Source organism: Larimichthys crocea, chromosome III (genome assembly GCF_000972845.2).
Source record: "Larimichthys crocea isolate SSNF chromosome III, L_crocea_2.0, whole genome shotgun sequence".
NCBI lineage: Eukaryota > Metazoa > Chordata > Actinopteri > Sciaenidae > Larimichthys > Larimichthys crocea.
Window position 1 is genome coordinate 25919383 of NC_040013.1, and position 18131 is coordinate 25937513.

The window sequence follows — 18131 nt, forward strand, 5'->3', positions numbered from 1 at the left end:
AAGGGGGGGGGGCTGTATGATGCATAGATGAAATGGTGGGAAAGTAGAGGAGAAGGGTTCAGAGGAAGAGGAAAAGCAGAGGGGTAGCACTTTGCAGAAGTCAGATAAATTGATTTATTACATAATGGTGTAATGAGACAGACCAGAGTTCACAGTGTGGTTGAGTAAGCATATTTCCTTTTGATAGTATATCATGTAAAAAGTAATCACACATATGACTAAAGAAGGTTTTTAATAATTTTAAATTAACACTATCTTTCTGGGTTCACCAAAATGATCAGCAGTAGTAATTAGTGCAAAATAAAATAAAAATATTATTTATTAATGTTACACTTTGTCATTTCCCCAGTACACCGCAGTTTATGCTTTCATTGGTTGAATTTTCGATCCTTGCACTGATTACCATGGTGAACACTGTGGAAAGCCATTAAGCCCTTTATTATAGCGTGTAACCCTTGACAACCACTTTGTGTGTTAGGATGCCAAACATTACCCAGAGTGTCTCCTCAGTGTGATGCTCCATATGAACATGAATATATATATATATGTGTGTGTGTGTGTGTGTGTGTGTGTGTGTGTGTGTGTGTGTGTGTGTGTGTGTGTGTGTATGTATGTATGTGTGTGCACGGCAGGGTAAGTGTGGAAGAGGCAGATGAAAAGTGCCATTAAACCAGAGTAACCTAAGTGGAGTATTAGTGCAACTCAGTCAGAGCCACAGGGTCATCAGAGAGGCTCTGATCAGAGGTCAGAGTGTGCTGCTGTGAAATGGGACATTACCGCTCACCACCACAGCAATAAATACAGAAAGAAACTTTAACTGCTGTAAAATATGAGGCAGGCTTCTCTTTCTGCAGCACATAGGGTGTGCATGTGTGCGGGTGTGTGTGTGTGTGTGCACGCACACGCAAGAACGCCTGTGCTTTCGGTGTGAGTCTAAGGCTGCGGTGTTGCTTGAGGGAGGGAAGAGGATGGGGTTAGGGAGGGGTTTAATATGCTACTTTAGCCCTCGGGGGGCTGTACAGTTGAAAGTCAGTGCATGAGGCGTGCAGAATCACACCAGCCTGCATTACAGAGGGACTGGGGGGTGGTGGTGGATTGGACGGGTGGAGGGGCTGCTATAAAAAGTGAAATCATATCACTTAGCAGCTGAGTGCAGATAAAGCTGTGTTTGAACTGGGAGGCATAAATTATACATTGTAAACAGAGCGTTGGGAGACTACGGCTCGTTTAAATTATGACAGAGGGTAGTTTTTCTCCTCTCCTTTCTTCCTTCCCGCACTTCTGTTTCTGCCGTTCTCACTCACAGTCTCCTTCCTCTCTCTCTCTCTCTCTCAGTCCTCCAATCCTGCTGACTTTCTTTACCCCGTGCCTCTCGCTCTCGACTTCTCTCCATCACCTGCTTCAACACATACTCAATCACACTCTTAAACTGTTTGCTGTTTGAAGGCTGGGGATAAGCTATTTTCTCCTAATGTGTCTGTTATCTCTTTTTAAATGTTTTAATTTGCTACTTGGTTAGGGGCTTCCCGTTGTTGAAATGCAGTGACACCTCCTCTCGCCGCCCCTCCTCTCTAAGCCCTCTCCCACAGTGTTATTGAGAAGTAGCGTTCCACACATGTCGTGGAAGGAGGACAAAACTGGGCGAGCGGGCTGGCAGAGCTCTACATGATTTGATCAATGGTCCCCTCCTGCATAGTTCAAGTTGGTCTGCTGTGATTTTTTTTTTTCTCATGACAAGTGCGAGGTTATTGATCAGTTTATTCAATTTGCCGTTGACCGCTCGGCACCGTCTCCCTGCTCACAAGTCAATAGTGGAGGATTGAGAGGGTGAGTGCCTCCCCTGACCTCCCCTCCCTCAATCTCTGACTCGTCTCGTCCACCCCACAACACATACACGCGTGCACATATAGAAAAACACACACACATGCACAAAATGAATGAACTCTCTCTGCCCGTTGGACCCACACCTCTGATCCCAGCTACAATTTTGATTAGTCTTGAAGTGCTGCAAGGTCAGGGCAGGACTGTGTGTGTATCTGGTGTTAGCTGATGCTGTCAGATAAAGGTCTTAAGCTCTGTTGGGGTGGGTGCTCTGTTTTTTTTTTTTTTGTTTGTTGTTTTGCCTGTGTGTGTGTGTGTCTGTGTACACATGTGCCTGTGCCAGGGTGGGTGTAGATTGTGTCTCCTCTAAAGGTGATCGTGGCCACTCTGAAACAGGGATCAGTGACCTTGCCCTATTTGGCAGACACTGCTCAACTTGTGTGACTGTGTGTGTGTGTGTGTGTGTGTGTGTGTTTGTGCATACATGTTTGTTCTTGTGCCGATTAGGAAAGTCTTCCAGAGCAAGGACTGTTGTTCTGTTGTTGACCGTGTTCAGACCAGCAATAATACTGTTTTAAAGAAACACAAGGGTTCCATTGGTCTGGGTGATTGCTACGAGTACAGGTGCACAGACCAGTTCCTTGAAAAGATAGTTCCTGGGACCAAGGGCCAATCTCTTCCAGTTGTGTCTTCGCTTGGTTTATTTTGTGTACCCAGCCTTTTTTTTTTGTTCATGTCTTGCAGTCTGTGCTGCAAAATAGTAACTTCATTTGGTTTGTGTCTGTTTGTTTGAGAGAGAGAGAGACAGTGGTGGTTAAGTGATATAGAGGATTAATGAGGAGAGGGAGCATCTGTAGCAAGAAAGTAAGATAAGATAAATACAGTTATTTTTCCACAGCAGTTATGTTCTCAAGCACAAACAAACACAGCCATTTCACCACACAACCATGCGCTAATCGCTGCAATGCCATGTCTGATTTGGTCTGAATGCAGTCTAAAAGTTCCATGTACTTTAAACGTGGCTAAAGACGCTGCATACCGGGTTATAGTCCTTGGAGGCAGAATCTCTAGTAGAATTAGCACAGTGCTTTACAGCACGAGCTACCTGGAATATGTGATTGCAAATATATTTTTTTAAAGAGACACTACCGGAGCTCTCTGAGTCCACAATTGATCTCATTGACTTTTATTTGAAGCCATGCTGTCAGTCTGAATGCAGCCTTACAGGTTTATTGGTTAGATTTATTTATCAAAGTTGTCGTTTTAAAGTTAATTTTGTGTTGGAATAAATAAACTCAGTGAAGATATTGGTCCATTGTGTATGTATGTAAGGAATTACAATGTACATGCTGTGTCTTTTACCGTTGTCCTTAACTAGGAAAGTTGTAAATTTCCTTTATTTTTGCATTATGAATTAGCATAGCTCAGTTTCGTCTCTTTCTGCTCATCAGCACTGCTTCATTTCAGAACTTAGTTCATTTATGAAGCCCAAACTGGGGGCTGCAACCCTTTGCCTCTGCATGGAGCAAAAGGAGATAATTATTCTCTTTCTGACTCACACATTTCGATGAAAAATGCATACAGCTGGGACTGGAAGCAGCTTATCAAAAGGTTAACTCTTCCCCACAGTTGTCTGTGCCTACAAAGGGGGAGCATTTCCGACAACAGTGGCAGCGTCGGACCACTTTGTGTTTCCCTGCTGTTTTGTTTGGGTGTTTTCAACATCATTGTGACCCGCCACTGGCCCCAATGCTTTGTTTTCCCGAAGTTAACTTTCAATCAAGAGACAAGCCAGCTGTTGTTTGTGTTGTGTTCTGTACATCATTTCTCAAGCAGGCATCTGAGTGGAGATCCAGAGCAAAATGATTCTGCCATGATATATTTAAATATATATACATACAGCATACAGTAGTATCAACTTAAAGCTTTAAACACTGAGGTTACATGAAAAACGTCATTATTTTAGATGAGTTTTTAGTTTTATACATAATCTCTGATGACCATCATGAAATCTGACCAAGCAGCAATGTTTCTGGCCAACATACACAATGTGCTGCGTTTAGTATGCACATTGTGCTTGATAGCTCTTTAGATCATCTCATTGAGATTCAAAAATCTTTTGCCATTTTCACCTTCACGCACACTGTATTCCCACATACGCTACTGTCACTCATTCATACACACACACACGCCAACACACACACTCTTGAGGCCTTATGTGGCATGAGCACTGCCTGGGAAAGTGATAGCAAGAGAAAAGAAGCTCTGGAGAGTGAGTTATCTCTTTAGATGTCATTGAGGGGCGCCTCTTTTCTCTCCCTCTCTTTCCCTCTATCATTTTCCTCTTTCTTCCCCTCTCTCTGTCTCTCTCTCTCTCTTGTTCCCACTTGCTCTCTCAAATCATGCTCGCCTCCAGTGGTATTCAGACAGTCCAAGGACAAAGTAGAGATATGCTGGGAGCAATGGACTGTCCGTCAGTGTGTTTGCGTGCGCATGAATGTGTGTGTGAGAGCGAAAGAGAGAGAGAGGTTGATGTTGAGTCTTTAAAGCTGTTCTTCCCCTTGTCCTGACAGATCGGAGGATCGTCCCTCTCCGTTTAACCCCCTGATGCTACATCACACACTCACACACACACACAAACAAAACACACTTTTCAGGCTGCCGTGGACACACATAACAATGCAACACACCGCTCGCTATTGTCGAGGTCGCGCCCTTGTGTTTAAGGACTGTTACATTAACTTCATTTGATATTTATTGACTTGTCAAGGTGACTGTAATGATATTAAACAGTTCATTTCCATAAAGATGTAAGATATGTGTTTGGTTTTCTTGATTATTCACACATCTGAGCCTTGTATTTGTGGCACCGAGCCAGCAGTCTCTATATTATTAAGTCATGCAGTGTGTCAGTGTGGCCTTGGCTTGTCTGACTAAACCAGTCTGAAGTAGATGGCCCCAGGGTCTGTGACCCTGAGAGAGGAGCACACACACACACACACACACACACACACACACGCACACACACACATCCAAAATCAACCAGATGCCTGACCTACTCGCCTCATGCCACACACATACATACACACGAAATCCATCCCGGAGACAGACTTCTCCTGTGTGTGTGTGTGTGACGTGGCTGCTCTGCTCTCTCAGACAAACAGGGGAAATCCTCCTTGTCTTGCCTTGTCCATCACAAACCATCTCACTGTCCGAGCGCACGTGGACTCCTACAGGCCCTCCCCCTGACCTCCCTGGGCCAGGCTCCAAACCCAAGAGATTTAACCAACACACATGCACACGCACACACACGCACACACACACACACACACACACACACACATATACACATGCACAGGCCCCTTGGCTCCAGTCAGGTTCCCCTGACGCAGGGACACACGCAGGCAGGAAGTCTGAGGAGAGGTTTGTGTCAGTTTGCTTCGCTTAGAACACTTCAGGTCTGACCCTCTCTTGACCAGGCGGCTTCCTCCTCCTCCATCTCTCCGTAAACAACCACATCCCCGCGACTGAAGGCGTGCCGGCTCGCCAAGTGTAATAACATCACTCATGTTTTGATGTGAGACGAGACATGTACGTGAGTTAGGGAGGCGGACTAACGTAGATATGTTTGCGTGTTATGGCTGTGTGTAGCAGAAGAAACCATATGTGTGTGTGTGTGTGTGTGTTTCCTTCTGGGTTTTCTCTGATTGCAGGGATGGCAGATCTTCGTCATGGAGGAAACCATGTTAACCTGTCACCTCAGCAGTCTTCTCCTCCCACTATTTATCCATTGTGTGTTCTTAAAACACATACCCGTCTGTGCACGCGCATTCAAACATGTACACACACACATAAAGAGAGGTTGTCCACTGATCTTGTTGAGTGTGTGTCAACTCCATTAGCACATTCCCAGATAGGGCCAGAGCCCTCTTATCTGTGGCGACCCATTAATTACACTTTGTTCCCTTAAGTGATCTATTTCAGACCTGCTCCACCCTCAACACCCACTCTCTATCTCCACCCCTGGCCTGCTCCTCCCCCACCTGACCTCTCTTCCCGTCTCCTCTCCTCCACATCTATCCCACCCTCTCTCCTGTCCTGTCCTCTGCTTTATTCTTTTCATCTGTCCAACTCACACACACCATCTCCCCTTCTCTGGATCTGTTATAATGCATGAGATCACAAGGTCGTGCAGTTCTTTGCATCCTTCGCAGGTGTATGTGCGTCTGTTTGAGAGGAAAAAAAGAAAAATGATGCTCTTACAGAACACCTCGTTGGTGGTGTTGGATTTCCACTGCAGCCTCATACTCCAATACCACATGTTGCCATGCACACCTGGCCATCAGGTGGCCAAAAAATGTCCTTCACGAGCACACATTCCTTGCTCTCCCTTCTGTGTTTTATGTGTGTAGATGTGAACACTGAAAAAAAACAACCTCTCTACATAAATATTACCATTTGTCTGTGTCCTCCTGCACATCTGTCTGTGTGTGGTTTAATATTTTGAAGTGTATATTTTTATAGCCTGTTTGTGTGTGTGTGTGTATGGCCTGTGCACCTGGGTGTTGCTAAGAGAAGTGTGTAAGCAATCAAGCATGTCTCACCTAAGAAACCCCACAAGTGTATTTATGCGCACATGAGTATGTGTTTATTCTTATGTACGCCTTCAGTTCACCGCAGTCCGAGGCCAAAAAGAAAAACTTCAAGCGGCTCCGCTCATTCCATCGTCTGTGTTGCTTTTCCTTCACATGTCCTGAGGTCCAAAGGCAACCGCTTTGTGCTAAACGTGTGTTTTCTCAGCTTTGTTGAAGATTGACACGGGTGACAAAACATTGCACGGAATATCAATCATTGGCGTCCACCACGCAGCTCTTTTTCTTTTTTAGCTTGTCGCACAAAAGAGATCTTTGGGTTAAGTGGTGGCTATGACTTCTGTTGCTATATGCAACCAGGCATTTTTCTTTTGTCATTTTAAGCCACGAAAGCAGCAGTATAAACATTTACAGCCAGAGGACATTGGTTTACAGTGTATGGTGGAATGTAAAGAAAAGGGGAGAACCATTGAATAATGTCATATACAGTACTTTCCCTCACATGCCAGTGTATAATGCCTTTACATACTTTGCTACATGACGTTACATCGTGTAAAGCATGTGCCAGTTGTGTTAATGACCGAGATGTATTCTTCTATAGAGCTTAGACAACCTGGTTAGTGAAGGAAGGCTGTGTGTAAGGTGTGTCGCCGTGGCCTTGTGTGGATGGAGGGGGGTTCTCACACTCAAAGCTGTCTATTCTGCGACCATTGATTCTGAATGCGGCCTGTCGTTCTTACAGGTGCAAAGGGGGCCTCTCTCAGCCCTCTCCTCCTCCTCCACCTCTTTTGTGACTGAGTGATGTGTGTATGTCTGATATTGTAGAAGTGTGTGTGTATATGTGTGTGTTTTTCTATGCCTCGTATTGTCTTCAAGGTGCTCGGGAGGTGCATGAGTGTGTGCGTGTGTGTGTCCGTGCACGTGTGTGTCAGACCTCATTGTGGTTAAGTAGAGCAGAGGTTGTGTGTTTACGTGAGTGTAGTATGAGTGAAGTGGTGCAGCGAGTGTGCAGTTTGGCTTGGATTTGGTAATATGGACTCTGTGCTTTGTGTGTATGCGTGTAAATGTGTGTGCCACATGTGCACATGCTCCGTCTCCACCAGTGTCTTTGGCAAGGTTGCCTGTTCTGACCCTTGCCCAGGCATCGTGATGTGTGTGCATGTGCTTGTGTCTATGTGCGTGCACACATGCGCATGCACGCAGTGCCTCCACTAATGGACAGTCTTTGTGGGGGCCTCTCTTTTCAGCCATGCTGCTTTTGAGACACATTGTGCCTGGGCATAGAAACAGAAGCTCTCCATTGCCCCTCAATAGACCAAAAACAAAACCGTGTCAGGCGAGCTAGCAGCCCCTGAGTGTTTGCCATTTAAGTCCTGACCAATGGTGGTGCAGATGGAACAAAGGGCCTGGACAGGGAAGGAGGCCTGCACTGTTTACAGTGCTAATGTCTGGGTGGCACTCCCAACAAGGCCCCTCCATACACATACATGTGTACGCACACTCAGTCACTCAATTTCTCTCTTTCTGTGACTCTCCGTCACATCAACAGGTACATGCGCAGACGTCGTGCATGTTTAAAACAAAAAAAAACTGTCAGTGATTCTTGGACATGGTGGAGCGAACATTTGTTCAAAAATGTGAGAATTAAAGTTAAGTTTTGTTTTCCAAAACTATCATGAATTCTTTCTGTTACAAAGATATTCTCGTGCTTATGTGTTTCTTGGTGTAGTTTAATAGCAAACAGTGTTTTCAGACTGTATCCGCTTCAACCAAATAACATTTTATGCAATTTCGTTATTAACTCTATACATAGTAGTTTCTTCAAAAATTTCTTTCTTTTTAGCCATGTCCATTTTTTTCTTCATAAGAATATTTAAGGAAGATTTGTACAGTTTGATTTTTATGTAATTTAGTATATGTTATTTGTACATCTTGTACAAATGTTGTACCCTATGTCCTTCCTTTTATTTGCCCTGACAACACTGATACAAAGCTTGCTCTATATATACATTGCTAACTTTAATTAAATTTAATACACTATTTAAATGAATCTATATCTCTATTATATTTCATGTAATTATTTCTCCAATTTAAAAAGTAAAAAAAATATATATACAACTTTACTGTCCAGAAAAAAAAAAAATCACCTTTGCTCTCACCTAAGTCACAAGAAAAGGTACAACTGATCTGTCTTGTGAAATGCCACACACAGCTGTCTCTCATCTTATTCCAAAGTGTCTCATCCTATTTTAGTAGAGCAGAGTAAAACAACTGACATTGAGAGGTGCTGTCAGAGGCGGAGGCATGTTTGGGCTTTTGATTTTTTACTGAAGAGGAGAGGGGAGAGTCTGACACTGGTATCAAATAGCTTGCGCTGTCCTTGGACCGGGGTTATCTTGTAAATACTCCGCTCCAAGTCTATAAAAGCGAGGGTCCTTTATGACGGCCAAGGCCACTCATTCACGTTAAAATAAAAAAGCACTCAGTGCAGTCTCAGTGTCTGGGTAGGGAGGTAGCAAGAGAAGAAATAAGATGAAGGAGAAAGAAGTACAGTGCCGCACTTCTTCGTCTTTTGTGTGGTCCTTGTTGTCATAAATTTTCCTCTTCCTCAAATTATTATATGGAATGTAAAGTAGCTTACATTGGGTGATGATTTCAACAAGTTAATGTGATATTCTCCCCTCTCTGGGCTTTCACTCTATTTTGTTTCTCTATGTCTCTCTTCTGTTTGTATTTTATTCTAAGTAAATACAGAGTCCCCTGAGCGGCCCCTGTAGCTAGTGATTCAGGTTCCTCATCTCTGGATGTGTAATGAGTTCTGCCTTGTTTTTGTCTAACAACAACACGCAATAATAAGCAAAGTAATTAAAAGCAGTACGAGGGAGATGGGTGGGGTGGGGGGGAGAGAAGCAGACCCAGCTTACAGACGAGCATTAAAAATGAATTGTATTCAAGAAGCAGCAGTGGTATTACTAACTTGATGAAACGAGCTCTGTTTGAGTAGTTTTTCTGTTTAATTCTTTTCTCGTGTGATGCATGCTTGTCTCTCCTGCTCCTGGAGACATGAAGGCTGTTGATTTTATTAAAAAGGAAGACACATAGCATAAATAAAAGTCTGATTATAGCGGTTACACTATCTGTGGATTTGACGTGGATGTCTTCACCCTGAGTGGAAATTGAGTGGTGGCGGTGGGGCGGGGTAAATTTAGATTTAATTAGCTTTTTGACTGAGGACAACATCTCCACATTTTGTTACAGAGGACAGAGCTGCTCTGGCAGTGTGGCAGCGTGGCTGACCGGCTGTCACCTGCCTGGGCTCTTTTTGACCTCATCTCCAGTGGCAACATGTCCTACCCCCTTCGACAGACAGCCACGTGGGACAAAATGACATTCTTGACCTTTACGCATGTCGGCAAGCAAGATGACAACACGCATAACTGACTGTACGCGCGCGTGTGTACAGTCACAGACAACCACACACACACACACACTCACACGCACACCACAGAAGATCATCTAATATCAGAGAGCGTCAGGGGCGGAAATCCGATCGTCTGACAACCAGGATACAGATAGCGATTCCCCACCGCTGATCCATGCAACAGATAGTTTCCACAAACAGAACCCCTGCTTAGGTTACAGCCAGCCACGGTCCGTACCACAAAACACTGCTCTGCCTCATATCGAGATAAAACAAAAGCTTAGGTTACCATCGATAGGAAATCGATAAGAAAATGTACTGTTTGTTAGATTTTTGATGAAAACTTTGACAAGAGGAAATGAGAAAAATGTTTGCTCCTGCATGCAATAATATCATGTGCATCAGTCCTGTTAGGTATTCTGTTTTTGTAATTTTCATTTCATGATTATATCATTGTTCATCTCCTTTTTTTAATTGAAGCTCATTAAATGTTTAACCCAAATGTCAGTATATTTGATTAAGCACTCCTAATTGTTTTAAAGAAATCCAATTCACACAAAGAAAAGCATCATCGCTTTACATTCCCTTGCCTCAAAGTCCTCTTAATAATTTGAATATGTATTTATATTCTAAATGAAGTAAAGAGATATGGCCCCCTTCACATCAATGTAATTACGAATCACAAAAAAAAGTTTGATTCAAATAAAATAGGCCATTTGTACACAAGCAATTAACTGGTGCGGCTTTAAATAATGTAGCCCAGATGGAACCTAATTATAGTCGGCATGCTTTGATTCGGGCTTTCTGTTGAGTATCACTCGGGGCGTCACTTTGGCTTTTCAGTCACCTAGCGTTTGTTTTGAAATTTGTGACAATCAGAGCCGATTACCATTTGTAACAGCATGCTGCGTTTGGTGCGGAGGGAAGAAAGCATGGCCCATAGCTATGGAGGAGTTTCCTTGTTTCCTTTTTTAACAGCTCAAAACTCTCCTCCCCTGTTCCCTTACCTCACTGCACACAAATGATAACGACTGTGTGTGTATTGATGTGCGTGCGGGCGCATGTTGGATTGTTTGGCGTTTTCGGTGGGGGGGAGGAGGGTATAGTGAGTATGTTCTACACGTGTGAGTAAAAGTATGTGTGAGTGCGTACCATCAAATAGTAGACTGACAAACGTGTTTGTGTGTGTGTATGTCAGCGTCTTGTACCAGTGTAGAGTCAGAGGGAGATCAAACAGTCAGTCAATTACCTTGAGAGGGCTCCAGTGGCTGTGACAGAGTGGAGGAGGCTAAATATCCAGGATCAAATACTCTCCTCTGCCTGTCACATAATGAGGCAGCCTCACCAGGTTCAGACAACACACACAGAATGCTCAAACACAGTGCACGGGTTAGGCGGCGAGCTGGAACTTTGCCATGACCTGAGCAGAGAGCATGGAAGGGGAGCTTTCAGCACAGACCTTGTTTCTATACCTGCTCTTTCCTGCATTACAGGGAAACATCATCATGGAGCTTTGTGTGTGTGTGTGTGTGTGTGTGTGTGTGTGTGTGTGTGTGTGTGTGACTTCACCTCAAGGTTACAGCCGTCATCATTCCACTTGCGGAAATAATCTCTTGTTAAGCTTGCCATTGCCTAATGTTAATTATAAACACATTGTGAAAGTAAAGAGGGTTTTTTTTTTCTTTCAGTATTTCCCATGACAATATGCAGTGTTATGGAGCTCACAGTAACATCATTATTGCATTTACAATAAATGAGGACATTATTGCATTTACAATAAACTTTATTAAATTAATGCAATTACACTGATCTTGTTAAAATTAGCACATGCAACTTAATTGTTAATTTACAGTTTTTGCAGGAGAGCACACACACACACACACACACAAACACACTTTATTTTCAAAGTTTGATCAATTAAACACAAGACACCAGTTATAATTAAACTGATTAAACCTGAAGAGGTCTTCGTCTGTAATATCTTGTTTAAACAACACATGAAATCAATTACTCCCAGAAAAAAAGAAAGTCTTGCTCATTAGTTGAAAAAAGTTTTTCAGTGAGGAAATAAAATCGAGGATAAAGCCGTGCTCATTGGCTGTTTATGGGATCGCTTTACACACAAGATATGGCCAGATGACACCTCATCGATCCCCACAAAGATATTACTTTGATTTGTGGCATAGCTGAGGTAATTCTCCTTCTCCCTCTCTTTCTCTTTTTCTCTCTCTCACTCTCTCACTCTTTAGTGGCTAGTGAAGCCTGGTCATTGGGGTTCGTCCTCTAAATCAGTGGTCACATCTCGGCTTTGACAACATCCATTAGGTTCGACACACTTTGGCTATTAAAGGAAGAGTGGACGTAAGCTGTTAAAGGCCTATTTAAACCAGTGTGAGAGTGGGTTTATGTGTCTGTGTGTGTGTGTGTTAAGGGGTTCGGTGCTGGGGGGTTCTCCATCATATAGAGAGGTGGAGCTTCACACCAGAGTCATTGGAGGGGCACAGGCTCATCTGCATATTGGCACAGAGACGCCCCCCTGGTGACCCCGAACTGCGATGGGATAGGGTGGAGAGGCTGGCGGCGTTCCGGAGGAGTTCACCGCCAGTTCAGGGTGAATGAGAGAGCGCTGCGGCATTGATCGCTTCTGCAGGAGAAAAAAAAGAGGACAAAACAGAAGTAAAAACACTAGTGAGGGAGAGACCGATGAGACGGAGAAAATGGAGGAGGTGGAAAAAAGATCACAGTGCTTCAAATTGGATATAAATGATAGATTAGAGGTGTGAGAGGGCTGTGTCTTTGTTTTCCAGGGATGGATGTTATGTTGAGCCCTACACAGGTAGCAGAGTCACTGAGAGTGCTGGGTTATTGACTCCCATGATTGCCAAGGCCAGTAAATTTGACCCAAGGCACTAACTGCAGTCTGCTCGCTATATAGCGTGCAGCACAGTCCCTTATCTGAGAGTGATCGAGAACCCCCTTACATACTCGTACACACAAATTACACACACACACACACACACCACCAGCAACTGAACCCAAATCCACTCTCCAGCCAAAGACCTCGCGCTTACCCCGGGTGTAACAATCATACACACAAACACACGCGCTCACAAACACGTGCACGCACACCATCTCCATTAATGCGTCCAGGCAGAGGTCAATCTAATAAACATGGGGTCAGTGCAGTGGTCATCAGAGGCCTGTCCATGGTGAGAGAGCCTTTAAGGTGCTTCCTAATTGTATCCCTGCGGCCTTCTAGTCTAGCTTTTTATAGCCGATCGCATGTACACAGAGGAGAAGGGAGGAAGCAAGGAGAAAGGCGCTGAAGAGAAGAGCAGAGGTATTTCTAATGTACCACTGATTTGACTCATCCAGAAGGGTCGTGGTTTTCAACCCTTTCAACCCTTTTCTGCTGGGACCGGTTGTTTTCATTCTCCCCTAACTGATTTCAGATACTAAGCTTATCCCTTCTTTTTTTTTTTTTTATTAATCCTCTGGAGAAAATTGTAGGGAGCCATTTGAATTTTCTTATCTTTAAAAAACAAAAGCAGGTCCCAACAACAACAACCACAACAACAAAAAAATGACATCTTACGTGTGCAAATAAGGATTCAAAAGAGAAAACTCATTACTTCAAGGCTTGTGTTCACTCATCCCTCTGTCTGTAAACACATGTAAATTTGTCTTAGATCCGTCTATCAAGGGATGAAACTCTTAATATCGTGTTGCGGCAAACCTATTCCCCCTCTGGGAAACAAGAGGGCACCTCAGTGTGGCTTCTCAAGTCCGGTTACAGTTGTGTTGCTAAGCAGCTGAGCCCGCTAGCCAGCGGCGGCAGAAGCGAGCCATTATCTGTTAGCGCTCTCGCTGAATGGTTAGTGAGCGCGAGTTAGAGATGAGTCGGGCAACAGCTGCAGCCACGATCTGTCCTCATCATCGATGCTCCGATGCAGGACTAGCTGGTGCAGGAGAAACATAGAAACTTCCATTGAGTTTGCAAGCTGTCCAAAAAAAGCTGGCCAGTGATACCCTAACCCCCGAGGCGGACAGGAACCCGAGGCGCATGTACCAGATTTCAAGCTCCAGTATGACCCCAACTTGGGAACTGGCTAACCCGTAGGAGGTCACAGGGAAACCCAGTACCACTGCCTCCCCCTGCTACCGCCAGACCACTTGATACCCTCACTAGTTACCTCTCTGCAGCTTCTGTCTTACCTATCCTCAATCAGCCCTTTAGAATGAATGACTACCGCTCCACTGGTTTCGCTTAGTGCGCCCATTGTGCATAACTCTGGTTTTGTTGGAAGGCCTGAGATGGAAAGAGGGGCGTGCTGTGGTGTTGATTATCAGGTATCCGCTTGGGTAACATATTAAGACTGTCCCATTGGACTAATAGGTCATAGGCTGTCGTGGCTCTCATGCATAAGGCCTTAGGCTTGCATGGAGTGATGCGGTGCATTGTGGGTTCGGACAGCCTTACAAGACTAAACATCTTCTCTAATGGTGTTCATTTATTTTCACCTTTTGTGTCGCAGAGCTATGTTTTTAATAATGGTAGGATATTTGCCTGCAGCTGTACAGTGAGCAAGTATTCTGCAAACCCATGCTCACGCTTCTGTTTGTTTCCATGTATCTCCTAGGCACGGAGAGGCACGAGCTGACCTCCTGGATGAGCTTTAACTCCATCTTCAGGTTCTTCAGCGAGGTCCTGGAGGTGAAAGAGGACGAGGAGGCGGAGGAGACCTCCAACACCGTCACCACGCGCAGCAGCTCCCTCAAAATCAAACACCAAGATTTATAGAAGACCAACAATAATGACTTGGAACGAGAGGGAGTGTGTTGACAAGGGATCAGAGGGGGCCCAATGCAGAAAGGGAAGCAAAGGTTCCAGATCCGTCTCTGCTTAATTTGTTTTATTCTCTTCCTCTGTAACCTCCCTCCATCTTTCTCTCCTCACTCCTCTCTCCCCTGAATGTCATTTCTCCCTTCCAGCTTCCCCTGGCTCTGCACACACACAGCCCTGTTGTTGAAAGAGACAAGAGTACAGGGTCACCGTGTATACATCACAATAACGTTTTGCATTACTTCTAGATGAGTGCAACTGTCAAAGCAATATGGGCTTGAGTGTTAGCGCTTCCCGTGGGCTGTGGCCTGGCTGCGGGTACGGGCCACGGCAGCAGAGATTAAGGCTGACAGGCACTGTGCACAATGCGCTGTGGTGCACCTCTAATTGTCCTGACATCAGCCTGAACTGAGCTAATGCCCCGCCTGCCCTCCAGTCTGCACTGCTCAGTCTCTCCCTCGTCTCCCCCCCAACCACCACCACCGCACCCCACACCTCGGTCCTAAAGCCTGAGCTACTTACCCCGAAATCAGCTCATGCTGTATGGTATCTACTGTTATGGTTAGATATTATTTCTACCTGATTATCGCTCATCTTCTTCGATTTTTTTTAAGCCTTTTACCCACCACAAATATTTTAATAAGAGTCAGAACACTCCAAAAAAAAAACCTGGTGACCATTTGTTTAGTTTTAACAAAGGGTGTTGTTTTTATGACTTCTTCGTTCTCTAACTCCTCCGCACATGCAGTCAGCTTTTGACTTTTCTCATTCAGCTTTGCGTAAAATGTGATTCTAGCCCATGCCATATATTTCTAGGATTGCAGTGCTTATAATCCTTTTCTTTTCTTTTTTTTTTTTTAATTTCTCAACTCTGAGCTAAATTTGAATGCATCGTCTCATACACACATTCACACTATTTGATTTTTAATATTAAGCCAATACTCCTCAGAGCTGTAAGTGTTTACTTTAGAATATCTCTAGGTGGAGAGTCCATCTCTCTGTGTTTATTATAAATACACATCTTTTTTTCTTTTTTTTTCAATTTGATATCCTTGAAAATTGATGCCTCCGGATGATTGGATGTGATGAAACAAATAAAACAAACACAACCTGTGCTGAATATGGAAAATTCAGGACACTGAGCATATTTGAAATTACTTAAAGTCAAGCATCAGAATGGGTTTGAGGGATATCTCATTTTAACGGGAGCCAGAAGTCAGCTCACAACACTCATAAAGCCTCAATATATCGCCTTACACATGTCAGGAAATCCAAGATTTCAATATTATTCTAAGCCTGAATGATATTTCCTTAGATGTTGGAGAAATGTAACATATCTATTCTTCCTCTTTTCTTTTTTTTTCCTCCCACCGAAGTACTCTTCTTCTTGTGTACTCAGAAGTGACAAAGTCAGCTCCCTGCTCAGCTGCACATAATCTGACTATGTGACACAAACATGATAAAAAAAATTTCCACAAGGCTGGTGTGTTTTATAAACCACTCAAGGCTTAATGGAATACATTTCTAATGTGTCATGACATTAGGAAAAACTCAAACCGGATACTAAATCTTCTGATACCTTAGACACATTCTCAAATATATACTTTTTTTTTTACTTCAAATAGTTACCATTGTTTAACTTTTACACTGTTAAATCCTGCCTGCTGAGTTTATGGTTTAAGGCTTTTGTGGATTATCTTTCCGCTGTAATGAGACAACTGTGGCTGATGGTTGCAGGCCTAATTTCCTTTTAATTTGATTCAGATCTCTCCAGGTTTCAGCTTATTATTTGATTTGATGAGTTTCGTTTCAAGATACCATTGCTCATCTTTCTGCTTTTCAGCTACAATCAGCTCATTTTTCATTCCATAATTTGTATATTGTTGCCTTAGGAATAAACAAGACTCTGTTCACTGTTTTAATAATATCCAAGCAAGCCATATGTGAATGGAACTAAAGATGTAAGAGCAGCCTAAATCCAAAGCACAGTCTGCGAATAAAAGGGGACTAATTTTGCCAATTGCTCTTGAAGACATTATTTTTTGCAGATGTTTTATATGTTGTGTTGGTTTAGGGAACACGCCTATTTAGTTTTATTGCAGTATAAGCCTTTGGATTTCATGAAACCGCAGTGTCCTGCCGGGTCACACATTTTTCTTCTATTCTCAAATGTTTGTTTCATTCTCTTTTGATCCATTTTAGGTTTTAAACGACTTGTGTTTGAAAATCATTTTAAAGTTTCTGCAACACGTTAATTCCTGTACTTTTTACATGATTTATTTCATTTTTTGTAATTAACCTATTAAACCTGTCAAAAGCAATTAAAATGAACTTTTGCATCTTGTTTTTTTTAAGCTGTGCATATTCTCCCATTCCTTCATTATTGATTTACCCGGCATTTGTTTTTGCTCTTTGTCTTTTCCCCCCTCTTTCATCTTGAAGTGCTTCCACTGATGCCGGTGCAGAATAGCGCATGTTAGGGGAAAGTCAGGTGCGATTGCAAAGAAGAAGAAGAAGAAGAGACCTGGAGACGTGCCCGACAGTGTGAAGTGGGTGCAGCACAGTGGGGACGAGGAAAGTCGAGCAGCAGGTGAAAAATGACCTGAGTCATCATCTCATATGACATCTATGAAATCTAACCGAGGAGGGAGACCTACTAACATTCATTCGCTGTCACACAACCGTGTGCCAGAGTTAAGTGGCTTTTGTCGTGTCCCTAAACAGTCCAAACTTTCTCCGTTTCACTGCTTTAAAAAAAAAAGAAAGAAAAAAGAAGAAGTTAAAAGATTTAAGGGGTGAAAATTGAAAACACGTCTTCCAGGTCAGGCGACAGTGAAAGAGCAATATGTTTAAAGTGATTATATGGACTGTGAGAAGTGTGTCAAAAGGAAAACAAACTATAAACAGTAATTCCTCTTTTTTTTTTTGGTCATTAATTTTGGCAAAGTGAGCCCCCCCTGCTCTCCTCTCCAACTCAGCGAGGTTTTTACAGCATCATTTGTTTTCACACGGTGAAACCGATCAGGTCATTAAACGCCCCCTCAATAAATCTTTAGAAATCTTTTCCATTAACCCCTGAACAACAAGTGGAACCAGGCGAGTCCCCCCTCGCACCGTGTCAGGCCGCTGATTAAAGAGAGGCATTCAATCACACACACACACACAAGTGAAGAAGTTTCTGACTGAAAAATGTGTTCAGGACTTCCTCGGGACAAAACTGTCTCATTTCATTCTGTGTGTGTGTGAGAGAGAGAGAAAAAAAATCTCTATTCTTATATTATAATTTTTCTGAGTTTAATTAAATAACCTGCCTTCTGTCCAAAGCTGTGAAACCTCCACTCAGCGAAATAAATAATAAATTCCGTCTAGGAATAATTTCCATGCCTTGAGACTTGTTCACTTATCTTAACTCTATTTTACAGATTATATGGCAACATTTTCAAAAGTTGTGTGA

The 18131-nt window shown here is 43.3% G+C and overlaps 1 protein-coding gene across 4 annotated transcripts in view; it reads left to right on the top strand.

The window, feature by feature from the left end:
- Window positions 1–17931, top strand: part of arb2a (ARB2 cotranscriptional regulator A) — a 148859-nt gene extending 130928 nt beyond the window's left edge. For 2 of the 4 annotated variants that reach the window (XM_027277463.1, XM_027277462.1), the window contains exon 11: window positions 14475–17008. In XM_027277463.1, coding sequence (XP_027133264.1) covers window positions 14475–14635 — 161 coding nt within the window. In that variant the 3' untranslated portion in view covers window positions 14636–17008. Of the gene's footprint in view, window positions 1–4394; window positions 4510–14474; window positions 17009–17119 lie in introns of those variants that run through there. The other 2 variants (XR_003462241.1, XM_027277465.1) reach the window with 2 other exon arrangements.
- The last annotated feature ends 200 nt before the right edge of the window (window positions 17932–18131 follow it).